Source organism: Plecotus auritus, assembly GCF_963455305.1.
Source record: "Plecotus auritus genome assembly, chromosome: 12".
NCBI lineage: Eukaryota > Metazoa > Chordata > Mammalia > Chiroptera > Vespertilionidae > Plecotus > Plecotus auritus.
The window spans coordinates 10,960,441-10,982,209 of record NC_137778.1 but is presented as its reverse complement, the minus strand read 5'-3'; the positions used below and the strand labels follow the sequence as shown (position 1 = coordinate 10,982,209).

The window sequence follows — 21,769 nt, the reverse complement described above, 5'->3', positions numbered from 1 at the left end:
TGTCCTGTTGGACATTTGTGGATGTGAAACACCAGTCTGTAAATGCCTGAGTGAAGTCCCTTTTTTTAAAAAAATTTTTTTTGATTTAAGAGAGGAAGGGAGGAGAGATAGAAACATCAATGATTAGAGGGAATCATTAATCGGCTGCCTCCTGCACGCCCCCTACTGGGGATCAAGCCCGCAACCCGGATATGTGCCCTTGGCTGGAATCGAACCTGGGACCCTTTAGTCCACAGGCCAACACTCTATCCACTGAGCCAAACCAGCTAGGGCCCTTTTTTGTTTTTTTAAAGTGGTTTTGCTAAGGTCACTGGTGACATGTTAGATCCAATGGACTTTTCAGTGCTCATCTAACCTTTCAGTTGACTACCTCCACCTTAACAACTCCTGTGGGCAATCTTGACATTACCCTGTCTTGGTTTTCCACCAACCTCACTGCCAACTCTCAGTCCCCTTTGCCAGCTCCTCCTGCGCTGACCAGCTCCTAAATGTTGGAGTTTTTCAGGACTTGATCTCAAACTATACATTCACCTTAAGCAGTATCATTCATTCCTATGGCTTTAAATAACATTTCTGTATACAACTTCGAAATGTTTATGTTTAGCTCCATACATACATACTTGCCTTGCAAACCCGGGATGTCTAAAAACCGTGCCCCTGAGCATACCCCTTCCCCAGGAAACTCCATGCATTTAGCCTTTTTTGCTAGAAACTCCTTTTTTCTCACTCCTCACTTTCAAACCATCAGTACATCCTGCCAAACTTCACCTGGACTCTATACCCTTCTTAACATCTCAGTCATCACCATCATCTCACTTGGACAACCACATCCCTGCAAAAGCTATGCCTGTCATGTCCTCAGAGAAGCCTTTCTAGCTCCATTATTAAAAAGCAAGTTTATGTGTTATGTCCCTTCACCTGTCTCTTTGAATATTTTACTTTTTCTTCTTGGCACATCACAAGTTGTATCTTATATATTTACTATCTGATATTCTGTCTTCTCTGTAGCCAGACAGTAAGAACTATAAAGGCAGTACCTATTTTACTCACCACTGTATCCCCAGCACCGAGTACAGTGCCAGGTTAGGTGAACAAGTGAATGGTTTGTGTATTTTTTCTCTCTCAAACAATTCAGGTTAGGTGAACAAATGAATGATTTGTGTATTTTTTCTCTCCCAAAGAATTATGTTCTGTAAATGATAAAAAGCATCATCTTATTGGTTATGTCCCATTCAACATCTTTTTTTTTTTTTAAACTCTTGGCTCAGTATCCCCTACAAATATATTACATTTGTTTAGTCCTGTTTGATTTATAAAATACTGCTTCCCCTTAAAGAAGATGCCTTTTCCTTTTGTTTTTTTGTTTTGTTTTGTTTTTGTGAATATGAAGGAGATTACTCAATTGGGCATTAGAGATAGTCATTAAATATTAAAATATAGGAAAATGTTCAAAACATACATAATATAAATAGTTACAATTCATTATATGTCCAGACACAAAATGGTTTTAATTTCATCTAGCATTACTTGAGACAATACTGCCGTTTCAAACTACTACATATTTCAATAAGAATGGCAAATTATAAACATTTACCTATATATTAAACAATAATTTTAAGGCTATTTTCTTATATTAAATATTGGTGGTATAAAATGATAGCAACTGTAAGATAAACTACTACACTCTGAAATGAATTCAATGTGGAGGAAATAATAACAGTTTAAAAGGATGATTTAAAATGTGAAATGCTTTTCAAAGTATTAAATTTACTGTGGGATTTTTTTGCATAGTTGACCTAGAGTGAACTTTTATATAACAGAAATGCAAAAATGTAGAAAGATAAAGTCCTCTCAAGCAAAATCCCAAACTGGAAATCTAACATACAAAACTGGTACACAAGAAATAGTGTGACATAATGATGTCAAATTGGGCACTGTTTTATGTTTTTTGATTACTAGTTAAATACTTTATCATTAATATGTTTTAGTGCCATTTAAATACTTTTAGTCAAAACTCTGATTTTGACAAGGATAATCTCAGAGAAATCTACTTTGAATTTTGGAAAGCTTTCTCTCCCTAAAGCAACTATTTTGAATATGTATCATCAAAAAATGCAGTCTAAGGTGATTTATAAACAGTGGGGGGAAAAAGCAATCATCTTCCTTCATTTTGTTAGGTTTTCCTATTGAGGTTAAGTTCTCAATCAATATACCCTCTTAGTCAAAAGCAAGTTTTGATTTCTGTGGTAATATGTACAAGTAACTTCATTCCACATCTGTCATTTCTATTCCATCACTTTCTTTAACATAAACTACTGAACCCAAGGCTTTCTCGGAAAGAGATCCTGTGCCAGTCTCTTTATCTCTTGTAAGGTTTTCTTGGTTTGTGTCTTCTAATCTTATTTTCTTAGTGTTTTGAAATAACTGAGTCACTGGTTTCAACTTGCTTTTCTCAGTCCCTTGCATTATGTGATCATCCACTTTTGCATCCATACACATAGCAGATACCTGAGTAGCAGATTTACTAACAGAAAATCCCATTGGAACAGCTGAATAAATACAGTAGTGGAAATGTTTCTTCAACTTGATTGCTTCAACTTGAGTGCTTGAGGAAAAAAAAAATGGAATCAAGTGAATACAGTGGGAATTTCAACCAACTTCATGGCACTGTTCATGTTAATGGAATGTCATGGTGATGGATCCAAAAATATAAAGTAAAACACTGCTACATCTCAGTGTTTATTTTTTCTCTGTGGGAGGGATCACAGATTCTATAGATTCTTTGAAAGTGTTTTAAAAAAGAATTGATCAGCTTTTATGTTTCAGAACCTTTCAGGAAATAGAACTTCTCTACTTAGCCCTTTTGATCATTCTTGCTGTCAAAAATTTTAATTAAGTATTAATGGGTTAAAGAAATAATTACTGAAGTCCAAACACTTTGCTAGTTGTTCTCTAAAAAATAAAGATAGCTAAACAATTATAAACATTTACCAAATAATAACACACCATCAAAATATATGAGGCAAAAACAGACCGAACTGAAGGGGGAGAGAGTTCTGCACTAATAGTTGGAAACTTGAATACTCAACTCTTAATAATGGATAGAACAACCAGACAGAATACAAGAAAATATGAAAACAAATTAAAATAAGTAGATTTACCAATATATATAGAACATTCCACTCAACAACAACAGCATACACATTCTTCTCCATACACATGGGACATTTTCCAGGATGGACCACGTTTTAGGCTACAATATGGCTTTCAATAGATTTTAAAAGATAGATATACAAAGTATCTTCTTTGATTACAGTGGGATGAAGTGAGAAATCAACAACAGAAATGAAACAGGAAAATCCACAAATCTGTGGAAATTAAACAATACACTCTGAAACAACCAATGGATCAAATAAATCACAAGGGAAGTTAGAAAATATGTACAGATGAAACTAAATAAAATAAATAAAAATGCAACATAAAAATTTATGGGATGCTGCAAAATTAGTGCTAATTGGGAAATTTATAGCTATAAACACTTTAAACAAACAAGAAAGACCTCAAGTTAACAACCTAACTTTACAACTTAAGGAACTAGAAAAAGAACAAACTACATCCATAGTTAACAAAAGGAATTAAATCACAGAGAATCAGAGCAGAGATAAATGAAATAGACACTAGAAAAATAATAGAAAAAATAAAATTTTTGAAACAAAAGTGGTTTCAAATGACAAATCAGAAATGAAAGTCGGGGACTTTACTACTAATTCTACAGAAATAAGCATTGTAAGAGAGTACTATGAATAACTACATGCCACAAAATTGTATACCCTAGCTGAAATGGACAAATTCCTAGAAACACAAAACCTACCAAGATGAAGTCATGAAGAAACAGAAAATCTGCCTAGCTGGAATAGCTCAGTGGTTGAGCATCGACCTGTGAACCAGGAGGTCATGGTTCGATTCCCAATCAGGGCACATGCCCAGGTTGTGGGCTCGATCCCCTGTGGCGAGCATGCAGGAGGCAGCTGATCAATGATTCTCTCTCATCATTGGTGTTAATATCTCTCCCTTGCCTTTAATCACAAATCAATAAAAATATATAAAAAAGAGAAAAAAACCCAGAAAATCTAAATAGACCTATGACTACTAAGGAGATTGAATTAATAATAATAATAATAGTAAACTCTAAACAAAGAAAAGCTTTTCTTTTTATGCTATTGTAACATTTAAAGACTAAATCATACCAATCTTTCTCAAACTCTTTCCAAAAAATTAAAGAGGAGGGAACACTTTCTATTAGTAACTCATTCTAAGAGGCCAGCATTACCCTGCTACCAAAGCCAGGCAAACACAGTGCAAGAATACTACAGACCAATATCCCTTATGGACATAGATGCAAAATCCTCAACAAAATACTAGCAAACCAAATACAACAGCATATTAAAAGGGTCATATATCATGACTAAGTGGGATTTATTCCTAGAATAAAAGGATGATTCAACATATGAAAATTGATTAATGTAATACACCATACTACAGAATAAAGAAAAAGAGCCACATGATTGTTTCATTTGATGCAGAAAAAGCATTTATAAAAATCAGCACCCTTTCATGATACAAACACACTAGAAAAAGGAGGAAACTAAAGAAAAACCATATGTGAATAAGTCATAGCGAATATCATTCAATGGAGAAAGTGTTTCCTCTAAAATCAGGAATAAGGCAAGGATGCCCACTTTTGCCACTTCTATGCAACATAATACTGGAAGTTCTAGCAGAAAGAAAGAAAAGGCATACTGACTGGAAAGGATGAAATAAAATTATCTGTCTTCACAGATAATTTGATCTTATATGTAGAAAACTAAAGATTCCACACAAAAAATTTGTTAGAATAAGTGAATTCAGCAAAGTAGTAGGATACAAAGTTAACATGGTTAACAAAAATCAGTTGCATTTCTATACACTAACAATGAACCTGAAAAGGAAATTAATAAAGCAGTTTCAGCCCTAGCTGGTTTGGCTCAGAGGATAGAGCGTTGGACTGCAGACTGAAGGGTCCCAGGTTTGATTCTGGCCAAGGGGTTGCAGTCTTGATCCCCAGTGTAGGGCATGCAGGAGGCAGCTGATCAATAATCCTCATCATTGATGTTTCTATCTCCTCCCTTCCTCTCTGAAATCAATAAAAAAAATTCCTTTACAGTGGCATAAATACAATAATAAAATACTTAGAAATTAACCAAGGTAGTTAATCTGAAGATTATGACTGTCCTAAAGAACATGAAGGATGCCCACAAGACAGACTGGATGGAGCACTGCATAGAGTCCTCACAAAGATTCTGGTTCTGTAATGGGGCCAAAACAGCCCTAGGTAAAGACTGTTTTGGACCTAACAGCTTAAAAGCAAGCTTCTAAAGCAGCAGTGTCCAACAGAACTATTTTCAATGATTATCCAATATAGTAGCCAGTAGCTGCGTGTGTACATTTGAAATGTACATAATACAAATGAGGAACTAAAGTTTAACTTTTACTTAATTTTATTGGCATAAATTCAAATAGGCATTTGTAGCTAGTGGTTCCTATTTTGGATAGGGCAGCTCTAAAGGATCAAACTGTTTCCAAGTAAACGTACAGCATCTCAGAACAAAGCCTAAATATACTTAAAGAAACACAAAAACCTCCAGCACCTAACAATGTAAAATCTGCAATGTCTGGTAGGCAATAAAAACATATGAGCTATAGAAACAATCACAAATCATATTTAGTTGATTATAAAATTAGTTGATAGAAACATACCAAGGAATGACACAAATGATAGAATTAGTATGCAAGGACCTTAACAGCTATGTTAATATATATTCCACATTTCCAAGAAGGTAGAGAGCAAAGCGTGAGCATGGTGAGGTAAGAAATGGAAGTTACTAAATGAAAATACACTTGATGTAAAAAAATCCCATTGTGGATGGGATTAACACCGCCAAAGGAAAGAATAGTGAACTTGAATATATATCATAGAAACTACCTAATTAAAAAATAATACACAGAGCATCAAGCAGCTTAACATATGTGCAATTGGAGCCTCCAGTTTTTGGGGTTTTTTTTAGGTGACCAAGGGCCGGAACAAAAAAAGGCAACATATCGATTTTTCTTAGTAAAGTTTGTGAAATGATAGAGAAACTAAGGGAATAGAAAACTCAGACCTTAGCATTGCAGTGGAGTGTGTCAGAAGGAAGAGCGCAGAGGTACTATGAAAGGGTTAATTGGGGCAGGATGGAGCACTGACCACTCCGGCTTTTCATTGAGGGAAGAATATTTTTACTTTCTTGGGCTGGGGAAGAAAGTAATAGTCCTTAATATTTTTTTTTTAAAAAAGGAAAATCTTCACATCCTGGTTTGACCATAAAGTGATCTTTTCTCTACATTATTTCTTTAACTAGGTATAATTATATATTCAGAGGAAACGTACCTCTTGGGACCTCTGACTTTTTTAAAAAAAAATATTTATTGATTTTTTACAGAGTGGAAGAGAGAGGGATAGAAAGTTAGAAACATCGATGAGAGAGAGACATCGATCAGCTGCCTCCTGCACGCCCCCTACTGGGGATGTGCCTGCAACCCAGGTACATGCCCTCGACGGGAATCGAACCTGGGACCCTTCAGTCCGCAGGCCGACGCTCTATCCCCTGAGCCAAACCGGTTAGGATTGACTTCTTTATCTAAAATAGCAGCAACACTCAATTGAATTTTTTAGTATCTTACAAAGTATATACTTACAAAGTATACGATATGGCAAAATAAATGCTACAAAATATGAGAAAATGTAAGAGCACACATAATGAAAAAAGAGCAGAGAATGGAAAAGTATATGGCACTTATTTAAATGTACTTCTATGAAGAAATTTGTTCTAACATAAAATTTGTTTATGCTCTGCAATAATATATAATGGGAAGTAATGAGTACTTACCTGGCAAAAACAGGAACTGTTAGTCTCTTCAAATGTGAGATTACTTTTGAATACACAGGCGAATACTAAATCAAGATAATCAGAGCACAGCTTTAAAAACCTAGTTATCTATTTCATCTGTGGAAAAGTCGGAGATAAAGCCACCATTAAAGTTCAGAAACCTGCGGGTTATTTGAGAAAGGTGGGATATATTAAACATTAAGAAATATAAAGACTTTTTTTCCCCAAGCTGGGCTCCCGATTCAACCCTGACTGGACCGTGCAAGGCTGACCGGGGCCGCGGGTCTGCAGGCTCCCCAGAATGCAGGCCACCGGTGCTCCCCAAACAGGCCGGCTCTTTCCCTGGGTGCTGCTGCAGGACCCGACCTGGGAGGCTTCCCCAAACCACCGGACTGCGGCCGGGGAGCGCGCTAACCTCCCAGCGCCCAAATGCAGCTCTGGGGAATAACGAGTTCACTGAACTTGGGTCCCGAATGGTGCTTGATCTCTGGGAAAAGTGGTTCAAAGCCGTAGCATCAAAGAAGCAGGTGTTCCTGAGCTTTGGGAAGGTGGCCGAAGGACGCACAGGCCTGCGCATGCGCGTCCCTTCCAGCGCGGTGGCCGCAGCAAGTATTAAGAACTAAGTGGTGGACGAGGGTAGCGGCTAGTACACGCTGGGGGGCGCGGGACGTAAAGGCTCTGCGCGGGCGTGAGCATGCGCGGCTAGGATGGACCGGGAAAAGGCCTTGCCTAGGCACCTGTGAGGACTGGAAAGTGGGTCCACGCTTTGCTACGTGCGTGGGTGCGCGCGCAGGTCTTGCAGTCCCCAGGAGAGGGAGGGTGGAGCCCGGTACGCGTGCGCACAGGGACTATGGGCGCGCGGCTCTGAGGCGGAGCGAACGAGAAGAGAGGCGGAGGACAAGCCGTGCTCAGGTAGAGCGTGAAGGCGGGGCCCAGGGGCGGCGCCGGCCCTGGCTAACCGCCCCCGCCCCCTTCTCGCTGGGTCCTGTCCTCCACTTAACACCGGGCGGGGCCGGTCGATTTCGGGTGGGAAGGGAGGGAGAGGGGCGGAGGATGGAGATGGGTGGGATCTGGATCCCAGGCGGAGGCGGAGCCGGGCAGTCGCCGGGTTGAGCTCCGAGGAGGACGGCTGGCTGAGACTGCGAGGGTGAATTTGGAGCTCCAGGTAGGAGCCGCGGTGAGGCGCCCGGTGGGCGTAACGCAGCTCCTGGGCCAGAAGGCCCCTGAGAGGGCAGCTGCCAGAGGGAGCGTGTGGTGGGGGTCGGGAGCTGAGGGTGGCCCCGAGGTAGAGGTGCGGTGAGGGCGGTTGCAGGCAGAGTTGCGGTCCCGGGAAGCCCTCCGGGAGCAAACTGCTGTTGCCTTTTCTTAGGGGTTTAGCGCTGAGCCCAGTTCCTATGGTGACCGCTTCGCTTCTTGCAGAAGCTCTCCGCTTGGATGTTGGGGTGGAGGGTGAGAGACGGGGGACTGTTCGGTTTAGAAACGCTCGGGAGAGGAGCTGAGGAATTTGCAAGTCAGATTTTTGAGTTCAACCTGGCTTATCCTGACTCCTATAAGACCTTGGGAGGTAGAGCCGAGATTACAAAGGCATTTGCATGAAAATCTCATATAATTTCAGAAGAAATTGTACTCAGGAAAGGCAGGGTAAGCTGGCTTTTGTTTGAAAAAATAGTTGAGACGAATTGAGTAATGGAGGCGATCATGGACCTGATACCTAAATACGTGTAGGAATACCTTTTTTTTTCCCTTTAAATAGTCAAGATTCGCGGCTTCAGGAAAAGTTTGTGAAGATGACGGCATCCCGGAGTTTTCCTTGTTGCATTCATGCCTTTATATCTCAGAATATTCGGTGTTTTAAATGTCCTCTACAGGCATTTCAACTCCACTGTGTGTGTGTGTGTGTGTGTATATGTGTGTGTGTGTGTGTGTGTGTGTGTGTGTGTGTGTGTGTGATTCCCGTAAGGAAATAAAATAACATGCGGTTTTTAAGTAGAAGAAAATAGGTTAGTTATATGTGTCACGCCATTGAAATCTGCCTCCAGGATAAAACTGATTTTTGTTTGCATTTTAATTAATGAATGAACTAAATCGGTCTTAATTAGTGGGAGATAATTCCAAAGGTACATTAATGAAATATTAATTTATTATCAATATTTATTAATAATAAACTTTGATGACATTATTTAATGGCAGCTTCCCTGGTATATCTTATTTTATGAAAAAAAAAATCACTGCTTTAGACCAGCATATAATCAGTTGTAGAGATTTTCTGGACTCTCCTTCTTCTTTTTAGTTGCTTAGTACAGTTTGTTTTAGGTAATTGGCTTTAAAGTACGCCAGATACAGAAGCAGTTAGAGCAGGTGTCATTTATTCCCTCGTCTCATCACACGCCCTTCTCCCCAGATGCAGGCACTCTGATAGGCACTTCCGCGCTTTTCCTTATGGTTCTTCCCTCTTTGTATGTGAACAGGCACATTCTAGTTTGGCTTGTTTCTGAACTTTACATAAATGGAATTTTATTAAGTATTTCTTTGCGTTGTGTTCCTTTATTCGACTTTTTTAAAAAAATTAAATTTATTAGGGAGCCATTGGTCAACATGAACATACAGATTTCAGGTGTGGGTTTCTGTTACAGGCTCTGTCTATTGCACCATGTGCCCACTGTTAGAGTGGCCCAGGGAAGAATGCACGAGGCCCAAAGGGGTACAGAATTATACATTTATTGTTAACGTCTGCTAGCAGGAGCGCTGAGACCAAAATGGCATCAGTGGGGCAGGGTAGGGGGAGCAGGGTGTTTATGTCTCTTGTAAAGGTCAGACCAGGTGCAGGTGGGGGTCAGGTGTAGATGGTCCACTGGAAAGTGGGTGAGGCAGTTTACAGGAAACTGAAGGCTGTTAATCATGAAACCTATAATGAGAATAACAGGAAAATCACTGGGAGGGGCTCTTGCCAAGCCGGGTATAATGGAGCACAAGAATGCCTAACACCCACCACCCAGAGTCCAATCTTCTCCTGTCAGCCTGTACTGGGACCTCCTTCCCCCTCCACCTCCTTCCCTCCAGCAAGCACCACACTGCTCTTTATGTTCACAAGTGTCCATTTTATATCCCACATATGAGTGAAGTCAGCTTTTGCTGTCTGACTTATTTCACTTAGCTTAATGTTCTCAAGGTCCATTCATGTTGTTGCACTTGGCGATATTTCATCCTTTCTTATGGCTGAGGAGCATTCCACTGTGTATATGTACCACATCTTTCTCCACTCCTCTTGGCTACAGTGAATAATGCTGCACTGAACATAAGGGTGCATATATCTTTGCGCATAAACAATTTTGAGGATTTTGGGTATATACCCAGGAGAGGAATTGCTGGGTCGTGTGCTATTCTCAATTTTTTGAGGAATCACCAGACTGCTTTCCATAGTGGTTGTACCAGTCTACATTCCCACCAGCAGTGAATGAGGGTTTGTTTTTTTCCACAACCTCTCCAACACTTGTTATTGCTTGTCTTGTTGATAATGGCCAATCTAACAGGTATGAGGTGGTATCTCATTGTAGTTTTGATTTGCATTTCCCTAATTGTCACTGATTCATGCACCAGTGAGGTCCCTCGGCCTGGTCTGGGGGATCAGGCCAAAACCAGCTCTCTGACATTCCCCAAGGGGTTCTGGATTGCAAGGGACCCCACCAGTGCATGATTGGGGCGGGGGAGGGACTGAGGGAGGGCTCCAGGGCATGACCGGCCTATCTCACCCAGTTCCAATTGGCTGGACCCCAGCAGCAAGCTAACCTACTGGTCAGAGCATCTGCCCCCTGGTGGTCAGTGCACTTCATAGCGACTAGTTGAACATCGAATGAACAGTTGGACACTTAGAATATTAGGCTTTTATTATATAGGATTGGCTGTTCATATGTCTTCTTGGGAGAGGTGTATATTTTTAGCTCCTCTGCCCATTTTTTTTATTGGATTGTTTGTTTGGTATTGAGTTTTATTAGTTCTTTATATATTTTGGAAATTAAACCTTTGTCAGAGCTACTACTTGCAAATAGCATCTCCATCTGGTGGGCTGCCTCTTTGTTTTGTTGTCAGTTTCTATGGCTGTGCAGAAGCTTTTTAGTTTGATATAGTCCCATTCATTTATTTTTGCCTTAACTTCCCTTGCTTTTGGGGTCAAGTTCATAAAATGTTCTCTATGACCAAGGTCCATAAGTTTGGTACCTATATTTTCTTCCCTGTAACTTATTATTTGGGTCTTATATTTAGGACTTTGATGCAGACAAACTGTAATTCAGTTTCATTCATTTGCATGTGGCCTTCCAGTTTTCCCAGCACCATTTATTTACTTATTTTTAATTTAAATATTTTTATTGATTTCACAGAAAAAGGGAGAGGGAGAGAGAGAGAGAGAGAAACATCAGTGATGAAAGAGAATCATCGATTGGCTGCCTTCTGCATGCCCACACTGGGACTGAGCCTGCAACCCAGTCATGTGCCCCGACCTGTAATTGAACTGCAACCTCTGGTTCATAGGTCAGTGCTCAACCATTGAGCTACACTGGCTGGGCACCAGCACCATTTATTGAAGCGACTGTCTTTACTCCATTGTGTGTGTCTGGCTAAATGGATATTGTATCTTACCAAATGCTTTTTCTGCATCTATTGATAAGATCATATGTTTTATATCCTTCCTTTTGTTAATGTGGTATATCACATTGATTGATTTGCATATGTTGAACCACCCTTGTGCCCCTGAAATGAGCCCCACTTCTCCATAAATATTTTGTCAATTTACGCTGCCACCAGTGATACATAAGAATGCTAAGTTACATACCCAACTATTTTATCTTTGCCAATGTGACCATTAAAAAATGGTATTCAGTGTTGTTTTAATTTGTATTCTTCTAAAATGGTAAAATTGAATATTTTTAAATCTATTTAAAATCCATATATATGAAATATACATATCTTTGCCAATTTTTCCACTAGGGTATTTCTTTTCCTTTTTTATTTATAGGATTATTTATATATTAGGGAAGTCAGCCCTTTGTGATATGGGCAGCAAACATTTTTGTTAATATACAAAAGCAACAATAAATAGATAGTGAATGGTGACCATTGGAAAACACAGGCCTAGCGGTAGACTATTTAATTTGCTGCTGACCCAGTATTTCCTTAGTAGAGAGATTACCAAGAGGATAGGATGGGGTATGTACTTTTTAAACACATGTTTAATATTATAGTTTTATATTTGAAAAACACACAAAAGTTTTATAACATAAAATTTTAAGGAAGTAAAGCTTGCTGAAATCTTTGCTGGTGTGACAAGGTTAAAAACAATTGAAAATGTATCTAAGAATGTTGTTAATTTTCAAAACTTGTGAGAAATCATAAGGCTGTTTTATTTATTATTATTTTTACATTAAATATATTTTATTTATTTATTTTAATCTCTATTGTTGAAAGTAATTCATGTCTTCCCCCCCCCCCCCCCATTGACCTCTTCTAGGCCCCTGTCCCCCGCCCCAGGCCTTCCTTGACTGTGTGCCTCAGTATTATGCCCATTCTTTCCACTAGGTTACCAACAAAGAACATGATTTTGGTCCAGGGACTCCAGTTTCTGGAACTGTAAAACACCAGAATACTCTCAGGCTAGAACAAGAAGTCAGAAATCAAGATAAATTCATCTCTACACTGAAATTACAGGTTACATTTAATTTATATATATATTTCTCGGAATTAATTTGGACTCGGGTGTATTTTAAATTAAGGAGAATATATTAATTCAGTGCTGGTTTTATGTTTTTTTATGGGTCTAAAATAATTTCATTTTTATCTTAACCATTTTGATACACACAGATTCAGAGTCAGTGAGTGCAAACTACGTGCCAAGTGTTGTATTAGGTGCTTTCAAGTACATAATCTTACTTCATTCCAGCCTGTGAAACAGTGATGTTACTTCTATTTTTACAGACATGGAAGCTGAAGTTCCAAGAGATTAAAGAATTATGATACTGGAGTAATTAGTGATAGAGCTAGGATTCCTCTGACCTCCCAAGTTAGCTAGGATTTGAACCCAGTTCTCTGAACTGCAAGTTCGGTATTATTTCTCTTCTCCTGGTGCCTGATCTGTGGTGTAACTCTTAATACATGCCATCTGAGGAAACAGCTTCTTCTAGGAAGAAAGAGTAGACTTACTTTTCCCTACTAAGTACAGCTAAAAACCCTGAACATTATGTATAAAACAAACAGAACAGTGAGAGGTGAGAACAAGAAAGTCTGGCTAGGGACCTCAACACACGATGAATGACACATTAGTGAGTTTCTGGATTTTCTTTTTGCTCTATATATTCCAGACAGAGTGCTGGTAAAACTGGCACTCAAAACAATAGGTGCAGACAAAGAAAGATATCAGAAAAGCCATCTTTTTCTTTAGCCAAAGGACTCAGGAAAGGGACTGCCTAGCAAGGCAGACTACTTTAGACAATAACTGCCTGTCCTCAGCAACACAATGGAAAAAACTATTCCTGCCAGCAAGGGCTAAGTGAAGAGCCTAGACTTCTACCCTTGCCAGGCTGTAATAAGGAGCTCCAGCTGCACCTCATATTCCTCCCCAACCCCTGCCAACTTCTCCATCCCGACAAGGTGGTATCAAAGAAGAAGACTGAGCTGAGAACGAAAACTTTTGTGCCCACAAGGCAGTAAGGGAAGTTCCCAACTCCATACTGCCAGTGGAAACGACATGGGGAGCCTACACATCTACCCACAACTGGTAGTAAGAGGTGGCCCCTTTCCTCCTTGCTGGAGTGGTGTCAGAGGAGACATAATGCAGAGTTAGGGCGATAGTAACAAGCTCACCCACCCACAGTGGCTGTGGAGGACTCATCAGAGCAGTAACGAGGCATCTCTGTTCTTCCTAGCTGTTGTGGTATCAGCAGAGGCCCAGTGAGGAGCCTGAACTTCATCCCTGCCTAGCAGTAACAAGGAGCCTCACCTTCCCTAGGTGTCCCTGAAAGCCTCAGGTAGAAATTGGACTTCCATTCCACCCAGCAGGATCAAGGTAGCATCCCTCTTTTCTAGCTGGAGCAGTGTCACAGGAAGCTTACTAAAACACAAGAGCCAAATGGAAAGTTTGGAAACAGCTAAGTTATTCTTCAATAAGTGAATGGATAAACAAACTGTGGTACATCCATACAATGGAACTATAAAAATAAATGAGTTATCAAGCCACAAAAAGATGTAAAGGAACCTTGAAAGCATATTGCTCGGTGAAAAAAAGCCAGTATGAAAAGGTTACATACCCTGTGATTCCAACTTCCTGACCTAGAAAAGGTCTCTATGTTGTATCTCTTAGGTCTTTGCTGAGATTTTCTGGTTTCTTTTGTGTGTCTGAGGCATGCCCAAAATTACTTGCTGATGCATTTATAAGATGGCTGATTTAAAATCCTTGTCAGATAAGTGTAATATCTAATTCATCTCTGTGTTGGCATACCTTGATTGTCTTTTCTCACTGAAATTGAGATCTTTCAGATTCTTTGGATGAGGAATGATTTTATTTAAATCGAAACCTGCTAGTCTAAGGCTCTGGCTCTTGGAGACAGCCCTTTCCAATGGACACTCATGTCTGACCTCATGCTGTTCCCAATCTATATTGGGTGCTTCTGGAAAGCCCCAGGGCACAGTGACCAGGGTGCATATCCAAGTCATGTCCATCAGCACCACGCTGCAGAATAAGGAGCATGTGAATGAGGCCCTACACAGGGCCAAGGAAAGTCCACATCTCCAAGAAGTGAGGCTTTACTAAATTTAATGTGGATAAATTTGAATACAATTAGATGAGGGACTTAGCAATAGATGCTTCTTAAAGACCGAGACTTTTTTCTTTCATATTTTTACATCTTCCAGAGAGTACTAAAAACAGTGCATTGAATATAGCAGGTGCTCAATAAAAGTTTGTTAAATACACAATGAGAGGCAAATACTATGGAGAAGGATCTCTGTGCCATTACTTTATCTCATAGATATTTCTTTTATGGCACTTAAAATATTTTATTGGTGTTTTCCCAAGTAAACAATAAATTCTCTGAAGGCAGATACCTAACCTAGCTTTGTATCTTTGGAATTTAGCATAGTTCCTGACATATAATCATTTTTCAGTGGGTCTAATACAGGGGTGGGCAAACTTTTTGACTCGAGGGCCACAATGGGTTCTTAAACTGGACCGGAGGGCCGGAACAAAAGCATGGATGGAGTGTTTGTGTGAACTAATATAAATTCAAAGTAAACATCATTACATAAAAGGGTACGGTCTTTTTTTTTTATTTCAATAGTTTTATTCATTTCAAACATTTTAACAAGAAGAATGTAAACACTAATTATTATAATTTTAAACTTCAAAAAATGGAGGAATCATAGCACAATAACATACCTTATATTGAAGATGGCAAAGGCAAAATAAAATTGCCTAACAAAGGAAAGGTACAAAAGCCTTTCAAATTAAACTTAAATATAATAAAATAATTTAAAACTAAAACAAATAGAAAAGAACAAAATGTGTAAACAGTAAATTAAACATTTTCTTTAGTGCAACTTCCAAATTATGCCCGGGACGTAGATGTAGATGGCAATGTAGACTGGGTTGAAAGGTTTTTGGTCTTTAAAACATCAACTTCAGCCAAAACCGGTTTGGCTCAGTGGAAGAGCGTCAGCCTGCGGACTGAAAGGTCCCAGGTTCGATTCCGGTCAAGGGCATGTAACTTGGTTGCGGGCACATCCCCAGTAGAAGGTGTGCAAGAGGCAGCTGATCGATGTTTCTCTCTCATCGATGTTTCTGACTATCTATCACTCTTCCTTCCTCTCTGTAAAAAATCAATAAAATATTAAAAAACAAAACAAAAAAACAAACAAAAAAAAAACATCAACTTCAGTGGGAACAGTGTTGTTGGTCTCCTTTTTAGCTAATGCTCTGATACTGTGCTCTCCAGGGGCGTGTCTCCCTACATCACCACGATAACGTGTCTACGCATTCCCAGGGTGATGTCAGGGGACGCGTACACGGGCATTACAAGGAGCCTCTGGAAGATTGAGAGGTTGTTCCTTCTACTGAGTGGACGGATATAAATCTGCCCACTCAGAAGAAGGAGCTGCGGCTGTGTTTCCCGACGTTGCTATGTTAACACTGCTGCTGGTGAAGGAGCGGAGGGGAGAGCAAGAGAACCCTCCGCTCTTTCGGCTCCGCGGGCCGGATAGAACAGCCGAATGGGCCGGATCCGGCCCGCGGGCTGTAGTTTGCCCACGGCTGGTCTAATACCTATATTTTTCCCTTTAAAGGCATTTGGATGTCTTTGCAATAGAAAGGTCTTCTCTTCATCCCTTGACGGTTTGATAGTGGGCTAGAAAGGAAAGATGTGGTCTTCCGCATTAGTCACAAATATTTGATTTGGTATTTAGCTTAGTCAAGTAAGTTTATTGATGCATTCAAAAGGACTTTTCTAAACAGTTAACATATTTTGATAACAATAAACAGAAATTTAGTTATAAGGAAGGCCTGATTGATGATACTAATTATTAAAATGAAATCTTAAGACTGTGGTTTCTTTTTTACAGATATAAATATTTGACAATTTTTCTAATAGCTTGGTTAAAAATCAAAAGTAATTAAGTTCTTTTTTTATTAAACTATAAATAGTCTTTAAAGATATAGCTATAAACCTTTAGATTTTATTTTAGTATATTTTTTCAGACAGGGAAAATAGTCACATGGCACAAAATTCATAAAGCAGAAAAAGATATATAGCTCAGTCTCCTTGCCAGGGAAGCAAACCTGCCTTTCTGATGCCAGTCACCTGGTTGTTCTCAGAGGGAAGCCAAGGACATATTTTAATATGATTTTCTTTCTAATGATAACAGATTGAAGATCTCAACCAGACAAATCATGGCTTGGAAGATACATTAGGAAACTCTTGGATAGTGAGGAGGTGGTAAGTAGACAAATAGACAATTTAACGAGCCATAATGAACATCTTTGTAAAGAACTAATTAAAATTGACCAACTAGCAGAGCAGCTAGAAAAAGAAAGTTTTGTGGTGGATAACCCTCAACAAGGAACTTGAAGAAGCAAAGGTATTAGATTTACCACTGATAGGTTTAAAAAATTGATGTATAATTGACATAAAATATTATATTAGTTTTAGGTGTACAACATAATGATTCATTCTTTCTCTCTCTCTCTCTCTCTCTCTCTCTCTCTCTCTCTCTCTATATATATATATATATATATATATATATATGTAGTGAAATGACCAAAATCATTCTAGTTAACATCTGACTACTGATGATTTTAATTCTACTTTAAACATCATATAATTATTAAATGCAATGGAAAACATGACATCCTCATACCATTTGAAAGTTTTTTAGATTTGATATTATATTTAAACTAGAGGCCTGGTGCACGAATTCGTGCATGGGTTGGGTCCCTCAGCCTGACTGGCAATCGGGGCCCATCAGGGCCTGCTGGCCCGAGGGAGGGACCTCAGGAGGTTGGCTGGCCTCAGGAGGTTGCCTGTGGGAGCGCACTGACCACCAGGGGGCAGCTCCTGCGTTGAGCATATGCCCCCCTGGTAGTCAGTGTGTGTCATCGTTCGGTTGCTTAGGCTTTTATATATATAGATGTCTGTTCTGGGATTAAATTATATTGTGTCTTACATTTTATTTCTTTAAAAAATTTTTTGCTAAGATAATTTCCTAAGTAAGATGTAGTAATGATAAAAACTTCAAGCAATAATAATGCTCTGTATACAGAACATTTCTCTTCCTCCCTAATCCTTCTCTCTGCACAGATGGCTACCAATATGATACATATATTTCTATTCTTTTTTCTTTTTTTGTGTGTTCACACCCAAAATATATTTTATACTTGAGAAAAAGATTTTTAAATCAAAGTTGTATATTTCTAGGTAGTCATAGTTGCCAATCTTTTGATTGTTTTATTCCTTTGAGGTTCTTTCCCCATTTTTAAAATTTGAATAAACTTTATTTTTTAGAGCAGTTTTAAATTCATAGCAAAACAAAGCAGAAGGTACAGAGATTTCCCATATACTCCCTGCCCCCATACATTCATAGCCTCTCCCATTATCAACATCCCCCACCAGAGCGGTACATTTGTTTCAGTTGATGAGCCTGTTTTGACACGTCATTATTACCCAGCATCCACAGTTTACATTAAGGTTCACTCTTGGTGTTGTCCATTCTGTGGTTTTGGACAAATGTAAAATGACATTTATCCACCATTATACTATCAAACAGAATACTTTCACAGCTCTAAAAATCCTCTGTACTTTGCCTCATTTTGATTCTTGTTTAGGAAGGCCTTCTCAACTTCAAGAAACTATTTTCTAGTTTTCTCTTAATACTTTTTAAAAAATATATTTTTATTGATTTCAGAGAAGAAGGGAGAGGGAGAAAGAGATTGAAGCATCAATGATGAGAGAGAATCCTTTATTGGCTGCCTCCTGCACGCCCCCTACTGGGGATCGCATCCACAACCTGAGCATGTGCCCTTGACTGGAATCGAACCTGGGACCCTTTAGTCCGCAGGCTGTCACTCTATCCACTGAGCCAAACCAGCCAGGACTCTTTTAATACTTTTAAATAACTTTTTACAAGTATTAATCCTCTGGCATTTCTTTTTGTTCTATGAGTTTGGGTTAACTAGTCCTTTCTTTAGTCACTGATTTGAAGTGCCATTTTAGCAGCTACTGAATTCACATATGTGTGTGGATAAAAATTCTGTACTGTTTGGTTTCATTGATTCATGTGTCACTACCACCTTATTTTAATTACTGTAGCTCTGTGACATTTTGATAACATTTCATTTCTTGATTTTTAGTACTCTGCCATGAAATTTAGAAACTGAGGATTTCAACACTATTATAAAGTGGAGACAGTTTCGTTTCTCATTGCTGATGGTTTATAAGGAAGACACAGAGTGGATTTGAAAGCTGAAAAGCAACCTATTGAATTTTTAATGTGCTTATTTGACTTGATTTCATTAGGCACCAAATTACTAAATGTGTCTGTAATAAGGTAGTTTCCCCCAAAGCTAACTGTCATTACATGTTATTTCTTAAACATCCTTTTAATATACTACTGGTAACATATGATAAAGTACTTAATTAAATGATTAGGCTGAGAACATGAGTGTTACTGAAGGTATTATTTGTTATAGTAATATAAGAGCCCAGTTAATGAATTTGAGGATGGTGTTTATATGCAGTAACCTCATTTATTTAGAAAGGGTAAGTAAGTTTATCTTAGTGAAAAGTCTGAATAATGGTGTATTTAAATATGTGAAGTTTACTACTTTAATGTAAGGACACAGTCTTTTTTTAACAATGCTGCCTTGAGGAGGTTCTTAGAACTACTTGAGAGAGTAGGTAAAAATGATATGCTTTTAACTTGTGAATTTTATTTATCTTGTCATGGATGTTACTAAAGTATTTGAAGGACATTGAAAAGCAGCTTGAGGGATACAAGATGGCTGCAGCTTAGCTGGAGACTGCGTGCACCTGCTCCCAGCACAGTACAGAGCAATCAACTTGAAAAACTTGAAGTGTAGCTGATCTGAAATATTATATCTCAGGAGCACTGAGGAAGCTGCAGAGAGACTGGTAAGAGGAGCAGAGACACGGAAAGGGAAAGCCCCTCTCAAGCAGGTGTGGCGGCTGAGAGGCCAGAGGAATATTGCAGCTGGAAAGCTTCCTCTGCCTGGGAGTGTGGGTCTCAACCCCACACAGGGCTCCCCAACTCAGAGCGAGAGACAGGAAGAAGAGCCCATGAAGCATTGGGCAAAGGGAATCGGGGGGATTCTGTCTACCTGGGAGACTTGGACCTCGCCTTCTAAGTGAAGAAGCGCTCCTGTTAGCAGCCCCAGCCGGAGAAGTTTGCTCTAGACTCCAGCTGTTGCACAGCCATGTTTGGGTCCAGCGAAGAAGTCTATGGGCTGCGCCCAGCAGTAACTTTTAGAGACCCTCTGTTTTCTGGGAAGGCATTGGGCAGAGCCCTAGTCAGTGACTAAACTGCATGGATTGGGGGAAAATGGAACAGTCTCTCCCACCTTGAGTACAAGGTCAGAGCACCTCCCCCCACCTGCGGAGCCACCATTCTTGCCCCGTCCTGTTGGGGATGGGAGCAGCGCAGGTCTGGGATTTTGGGCCTGGACTGAAGGGTTCAGAGCCCAAGCAGAACTGGGAATTTGGGCCCTGCTTCACCGAGAACAGCCACATGGAGAGATCAGAGTTGCATGCAGAGCTGATTTTCTGCTTGGTTTAGTGGCACAGGGTCATTGTTGCCGTGCAGAGCTGGGAGTTTTGGACTGTCTACTGGGGAGGCTTCTGTCAGGGAGACAGATGAACTAGAGTTGGAGACTGTGACTGAGACAGGAGTTTGGCTTTGAAGCAGGGACTAATTTCCCCTCACTGAGTGCCTGGCTGTGTAATCCCCAAGCAGGTGGCATACTAGCCTGAGCTAGGCTCGCCTGGGTTAATCCTACAGACCTTTTTCAGAAGGCTCTGCAGGAAGACCAACCTTCCCCAGGGGAGGGGCAGAATAGCTGACAGGTGGATGGGATCTCAGGGAACATCTGTCTGACCACAGATATGCCCTGACCTCTAAGCATAAAGAAGCCAACCCATTACACAAATTGAACCCCCCAACCCCACCCCACCTCCACCCCTGGACTAGTAGACACAGACACAAACAGAAAACAGAGTGATAGCTATAGACAGGTAGCCCAAGGCCAGTTACACACAATGTCCAGCAGTGACCTTTATCTGAAACCTACCCAAGAGGACCCAAAATCAACACAACTAGTGATGGGCTTCAGACTACACCAGAGCTGACCCAACTAGTCACACAAGTGGCACATACAAAGAGGGATCTCAGGCTCCAGACCCTTGGGGAACAACCTCACCTGAGGGGGAGGGGGGCAGTGCCTGCAGTGTCTCCTACCTGGTGATCAGGTTTACCTCTGTAGACAACCAGCTTGAAGGGTTAATGATTGTGCTGCTGAGCCCAACAAGACACGTCAAGACTGCACCTGCACAGCAGTTTACATGCCGTACTTGGGTTGAGACTCATAGCCAGCCTGACAGTTGATCCCACCCACGAGTGGGCCAAGAGAAATCAAGACCCAATTACAGCAAGAGGGCCCAAATAACCCACACAGAAGACATTCGCTAGAGCAGCCAAGTCAGGAGTTCAAGGAGACTGCACCACTGAGCCCTGGCCAGTATGGTTCAGTTGATTAGGTGTCGTCCCATGCACTGAAAGGTTGCCGATTCGATTCCCCTTCAGGGCACAGTCCTGGGTTGTGGGCTTGATCCCTGTTAGGTGGACCAAAACATCTCACGTCAATGTTTCTCCCTCTCCCTTTCTCTCTCTCTAAAAGTTAATTAACTTATTAAAAAAACAAAAGCAGGAGGATAGTTAAAGGGAATTTTGGCACAGTCTGAAACATAACATCCACATCATAGGGGTGCCAAAAGGAGAAACAAGGAAGCAAGTGAAAGAGAACCTGTTTGAAGAAATAATGACAGAAAACTTCCCTAGCCTGATTCAGGAAAATATCACACAAGTTCAGGAAGCACAGAGAGTCCCAATCAAGATGAACCCAAGTAGACCTACACCAAAACCATCACAATTAAAATGGCCAAGGTTAAAGTCAAAGAGAAACTCTTAAAGGCAACAAGAGAGAAATAGTCATTCACCTATAAGGGAGTTTCCAGAAAGCTCTTGGCTGATTTCTCAAC

General features: G+C 40.1%; 2 protein-coding genes across 3 annotated transcripts in view; one reads left to right on the top strand and one right to left on the bottom strand.

Moving 5' to 3' along the window:
* Nucleotides 1–608: 608 nt before the first annotated feature.
* On the bottom strand, nt 609–7,624 carry LOC308237959 (uncharacterized protein C2orf15). Of its 2 annotated transcripts, none has more exons than XM_080649374.1 (2): nt 6,966–7,624; nt 609–5,173 (listed from the first exon to the last, which is right to left on the bottom strand). In XM_080649374.1, the coding sequence occupies exon 2, from the start codon at nt 2,539–2,541 to the stop codon at nt 2,266–2,268; it is 276 nt and encodes a 91-aa protein (XP_080505500.1). In that variant the 5' UTR covers nt 2,542–5,173; nt 6,966–7,624; the 3' UTR covers nt 609–2,265. The 2 variants fall into 2 exon arrangements, with proteins under 2 accessions (XP_080505500.1, XP_080505499.1); XM_080649373.1 differs by having other exon boundaries at nt 609–2,605.
* Nucleotides 7,625–8,059: 435 nt separating this feature from the next.
* The window catches only part of LOC308237955 (testis-specific gene 10 protein-like), a gene marked incomplete at its 3' end in the record, with an annotated part of 50,205 nt that continues 36,495 nt past the window's right edge, over nt 8,060–21,769 (top strand). The window contains exons 1-4 of the mRNA XM_080649362.1: nt 8,060–8,130; nt 12,537–12,665; nt 16,869–16,939; nt 19,458–19,630. The remainder of the gene's footprint in view (nt 8,131–12,536; nt 12,666–16,868; nt 16,940–19,457; nt 19,631–21,769) is intronic.